The sequence below is a fragment of the Lactuca serriola genome, chromosome 9 (genome assembly GCF_051521515.1).
Source record: "Lactuca serriola cultivar US96UC23 chromosome 9, Lser_US96UC23_V15, whole genome shotgun sequence".
NCBI lineage: Eukaryota > Viridiplantae > Streptophyta > Magnoliopsida > Asterales > Asteraceae > Lactuca > Lactuca serriola.
The window spans coordinates 10556924-10562427 of NC_136416.1; the positions used below are offsets into that span (position 1 = coordinate 10556924).

Below are 5504 nucleotides of genomic sequence, written 5' to 3' on the forward strand. Positions count from 1 at the left end.
AAACAAATCTAAGTAATAATGATTAAGCATTATGAGTTCTTTATTATGTTTTATCATACAAAATAAATCCCAATGTTAAGATTGAGCTTTGTCACTGCATCAAATTTCAAACTCTAGAATAGAACATCGTAATTGTTTAATCGACATAAACTGAAGGACTGAGACAGAAAATATATGTGGGCAGAAAGTGTAAATGTTTGAATTGCATTTCCCCCCTCCATATTTGTTGTATCGCCATTGTAATCATCAAAAAAACATCACACATTCCAGCCATTTTACCGGCCATTCCCCCACTCACCAGACAAAGTACTGCAATTACCATCTCTATCAATGGTATTGGTAGCCACAAATTCCCCTGATCAAAACCCCACTTTCACCCCTCGAATCCATCATTATTATTTCCTCTACGCTTTCATCCATAACTATAGCTACAGTACTGCTTGTTATCTCGAAGAGCTTAGTGATTTGATTTGGGGTTTTCAGTTAAAGGATGGACGGAGAAGGGGTTATTGTGCCGTTGGATTCTTTCTCTCAACCAGCTTCTTTGATTAAGAAAACTGCTGTTTCTCGGAGCTGGGTTTCGGTTGATACTAGCGGACAGAGCACAGTTTTGGATTTGGATAAATATGGTATCATGAAAAGAGTCTCGATTCACGCTAGAGATCTGAGGATTCTTGATCCGCTGTTATCGTATCCTTCTGCGATTTTTGGCAGAGAAAAAGCAATTGTTCTTAATTTGGAGGTTCATATCTGTAAGCTAATTCATTATTTTCCTTGTTTAGTTTGGTTGTTTAATCTGTTTCCAATTTTGTGTTTGCAGCATATCAAGGCCATCATTACAACCGAAGAGGTACGTCTGTTTCTCATGTTGTGTTGTGTATGTAACTTTTATTGAAAAACAAACACTCTGGATGTACTTTGTGTGTCTTTCAGAGAAGCGTTTTTACCGATTACGACTTGAGTGTTTGGTATAAATTGATTCCCGATTTTTTTACATCCAATCGTTTCTCTTTGTGAACCATCGAGGAGGGATTGTTTATGATGATATGATGTTGATTGGTACTTAGGTATTGCTACGTGATCCGCTTGATGATAATGTCATCCCCATTGTTGAAGAGCTTCAAAGAAGGTTGCCTCCGCCTAATCTAAATTTTATGGGCCAAGGTGATGATGAAGAGGGAACTGGTGTTCAATCCGAGGCTCAAACCAGTGAATCTAATGGTATATATAATCGATAACATGCACACTAAGTATCCTATTGATGTTCTAGTTAAAGGTTATGACTTATGATGTAAATACACTTAGAATTCCCATTTGAATTCCGAGCTCTTGAAGTGGCACTAGAAGGTATTTGTAGTTTTCTTGATGCACGCACGAGAGAACTGGAAACCGCTGCCTACCCTGCTTTGGATGAACTGACCTCCATGGTGGGTTGTTTTGAAACCGAATTATTGGGATTATAATCAGTTTTCTTCCGATCTAATTGTTTGAGATCTAATTGTTGCAGATAAGCAGTCGTAACCTGGATAGGGTGCGTAAGCTCAAGAGCGCAATGACAAGATTAACCAATCGGGTTCAAAAAGTATGCATTTGTTTTTTTACAGATTCTCACATTTGGGGACAAATTATCAAGGGTATTGGTTGTGTCATGTGATTTTGGATGTTTTTAGGTAAGAGATGAACTCGAACAGCTATTGGATGACGATGATGACATGGCAGACCTGTACTTGTCGAGAAAATTATCTTTTGCTTCTTCCGCAAGTAGTGATGTTGGCGACTTTACCTGGTCACCTGCGTCTCCTACCATAGAGTCAAAGATATCCAGGGCAAGCCGGGCAACACCATTTTCTACCCATGGAGAAAACGATGTTGAAGAACTTGAAATGTTGCTAGAGGTTCATTTCATTACAAAACCTATAATTTTTAATTGGCTTCATGAAAACTGGTTTCTTGTATTGATTTTGTTTTACATTCGTAGGCTTATTTCATGCAAATTGAAGCAACATCAAATAAACTGACCACAGTAAGTGCCAAATCAATCGACTTCTTTGAAAAATAGTAATTAATTTTCTATAACAAAAATTGATTTTTTGTTTTTTGGTGTGTTTGCAGCTGCGCGAGTACATCGATGATACAGAGGATTACATTAATATTCAGGTAGCCGAATATGAACAATTCTAAGTTGAAAATTACTGGTATGTATGCCCCTCACAACCCTAATAATTTAATGATATTTTTTATTTTATTTTGCATACAGTTGGATAATCATAGAAATCAGCTGATTCAGGTAAACATCATTCTTGTGTCGCATTTGTTTTTTTTTTTTTTTTTTTTTGTTTAGATGTTTTATGAATTTATTTTTGTTGATAATTATTGATATAGTTGGAACTCTTCCTACTATCTGGGACAGTCTCATTGTCTGTTTACTCACTGGTAGCTGCTATATTTGGTATGAACATTCCATACCCATGGAATAAAAACCATGGGTATGCATTCAAATGGGTATGTATGTAACCTCTACTTGTACCATCTGCTTATATACCTATACCTTGCGCATAAATATTTGTACCATGTTTGGTTTGGTGATTGTTTCTTGCAGGTGGTGATGTTTGCTGGAGTAATAAGTGGATCAATTTTCATGTCAATATTGACTTATTCAAGACACAAAGGTCTCGTAGGACTTTGACAAGGGTTTCATCCAAGTGCATTATGCCCTTGTACCATGTAGTGATGGGTTGTACCTTGATGATATGAGAAACTCTTTTGTGCTTGTATGGGTTGTACCTTGCTAGAATAAGAAGTGACGTACCCATTCATTTTCCATCTTCATGTTTCACAGTTTCAAAACTCCTTTTATCAAGTCATATGAGGGGTGGGTTAAGTTTATTTTTGGTAGGTTTGCTAAAATTTTAAAGTTGGAAATAAACTTTCAAAGAACCAAAAATAATGCATAAAATAACAATGATTGATGAATATTGTTGATTTCACGAGATTTACCGAATAAACAAAAATAAAATAAAACCTAAACTTTGAAAACAGAACGGAACCAACGAGTAATTGTGGACTAACCAATATAATCGAATACATTGCTCCTAAATTCCTAATATATAAACAAAACATAGTGTATATATAACCCAACAAGGCAACAGCCAACAAGGAACAAAATAGGATTTACATAAATAACGATAATAACGTCCAATAAAATAAGAGCAATAACAATAGTCAATACACGAGCATATGTCGTCATGGTTCCACTACCAGGTAATGGAATGTGGCAAAAACTCAAAATCACATGAAAAGCTACACACGATGGAAAAATAAAGTCGGATCAATAGAAACATAATTTAAGTCGGTCCAAAGGTATTTTAAGCCCAATACAAAACCAAAAACAAAGATATAGCTTACATGGATTTTATATATTTGGGACAAATATAAGAAAAATACAACCTCTTATTGAAACAAATCACTCCAAAAAAAATAATTGAATACTCTAGAAGTATCTTATGGAAAAGGTGAGGAAACTAGCAAAAGAGAATAACCATCAAAGGGTTTTTTCATCAACAAAACTGGAAAATCGACTCACATAAAGAATCCTTTCTAATACCTTTAGAACCAAACATATTACTATTACAGGATCTCTAAATGACCCATATAAGAGTCAAGATATCAAGATAACTGCTTCAAAATCCAATCCTTTGGAGTCGAAGTATGCACCGAGTCTATCCAAAGAAAGATATCATCAACTTCAACAAAAATATGAAATATATAAATAACACCATCTTTAGACTACCGACCATAAAGCCACCGCAATATCACATCTAAGGAAGGCATGACGAGCAAATTCGGTATCGGTCTTACAAACCATGCATAAGACCGACCGACCGACTGAAGATCCACTCCTCTGCTCACCAAGTTTGTGCAATTGGGTAGTCAATCCAAACGAATTCTCCAAATGACTACAGCGTATTTGAGCCAACTTATTTTCCTCTCTTAAGCATTCTCTTCTAAACTTTTTGCTCAAATATTTTATAACATTTTATTAACGGACATCAACATTTTGAATATAGACAAAACAAACTGACAACGTAATGGTTAGAATTCAGGTGATTACCTTTCTCTCCCTTAAAATGAGTTTTCTTTGTAAATGGGTCCCTACGTACCTTGGGCGTACGTAGGTGTACGCTTAGCGTACCGGGGGAAAGCTGATCGTGGGCATGCACCATGTATGCGGGGCGTACCTGGCTCGAGTCTAAAACCTTAATTTTAGGACAAGGCCCCTATTTAAACGTTCTTAAGCCATTTGGACCTTACCCTAACCAGCCTCCATTACTTTCAAACGTCCCTAAAACCCTAATCCTTTGTGAGCAACTCTTGAGCTTGAAAGTGCTTCAAATACCTCATTTTTGGTGTGTTGGCAAAGAAAAGGAAGTGGAAACAAGCTTTGAATGCGGGGAAAGCTTTTGGATATTGCATTTGGAGAAGCTTGGGAAGCTTGTGGAGGTAAAAAGCTTTCACATTGCTTATCCTTTTTGCTTGTTGAGTTAGGGTTTCTAGAAGTCCACTTTTGAGTCCATAAATCCTCTCTTGGGAGTTTGGGAAATTCCAGAGGTTATGGGAGGTTAGATTTGAGGTTCTTTGGCTTGATTATAGCATAAAAATGTAAACTTGATGACTTCTATGGCTCCATGCATGAGTTAAGACCCTTGGAAAGGTCTTAATGTGATAGAATGGGTTGTTGGGAGCATTTATGGCATGCAAAGGCATAAAGTTGCCAACTTTATGCCTTAGGACCCTTAAAACGTCTAAGATCTAAAATTTGAGCGAAAAGTCTGCATGCACTAAGAACTTACTGGAGTTGGTTGCAAGTAAGTGTGTACGCTGGGCGTACTATGTTGTACGCTGCGCGTACAACCCTTAAACCCAGTACGCTAAGCGTACTGAAGAGGTACGCTGGATGTACACTCTCAGAGAGCTTTAGGCCTCTGGCGAACTTCGAACCTTTGGGCCCTAATTGTTTTGGGCCTGGACTTGCTGGTGTTATGGGCCTAAATTTATCATTTGGGCCAATGTTGGTATGATTAGGCCTATTGGGACTTGTGGCTCAATATAGAATTGGACTTTGATGATAGGCCCATTAGTGAAGGAAAGACTTTTGGGCCATCATAAAGGGACTTGGACTTAGGATTCTGGGCTCTTTGACTAGGTTGAGTTATAATCCTAATTAAGGTTATTTGTATACTTGTTCAGTGTGAGATTTTGGATTGGTAGTCGAGCAGCTATTGTTTTCAGCAGACGGAGGTGAGTCTTCTCACTATACCAATGGGTCGAAGGCACCAACGTCGGCCCATTACTTGATATGAGATTTCAATAGTCGAATATGCAATGGTTTTGTTATTTGGTATGTATTGACTTATGTGAAGACCATGGGGGGGGGGGAGCCCATGACACTTGGTAAGACCATGGAGGGAGCCCATGGCCCTTGGATGTAAGACCATCGGGGTACC

At 37.6% G+C, this 5504-nt stretch overlaps 1 protein-coding gene across 1 annotated transcript; it reads left to right on the plus strand.

The window, feature by feature from the left end:
- Positions 1–262: 262 nt before the first annotated feature.
- LOC145073443 (magnesium transporter MRS2-I-like) lies at positions 263–2823 on the plus strand. Its single transcript, XM_079019991.1, has 11 exons — positions 263–742; positions 821–850; positions 1068–1221; positions 1306–1427; positions 1508–1582; positions 1671–1895; positions 1979–2023; positions 2113–2157; positions 2258–2287; positions 2383–2502; positions 2600–2823. The coding sequence occupies exons 1-11, from the start codon at positions 491–493 to the stop codon at positions 2684–2686; spliced, it is 1185 nt and encodes a 394-aa protein (XP_078876117.1). The 5' UTR covers positions 263–490; the 3' UTR covers positions 2687–2823.
- Positions 2824–5504: the final 2681 nt, after the last annotated feature.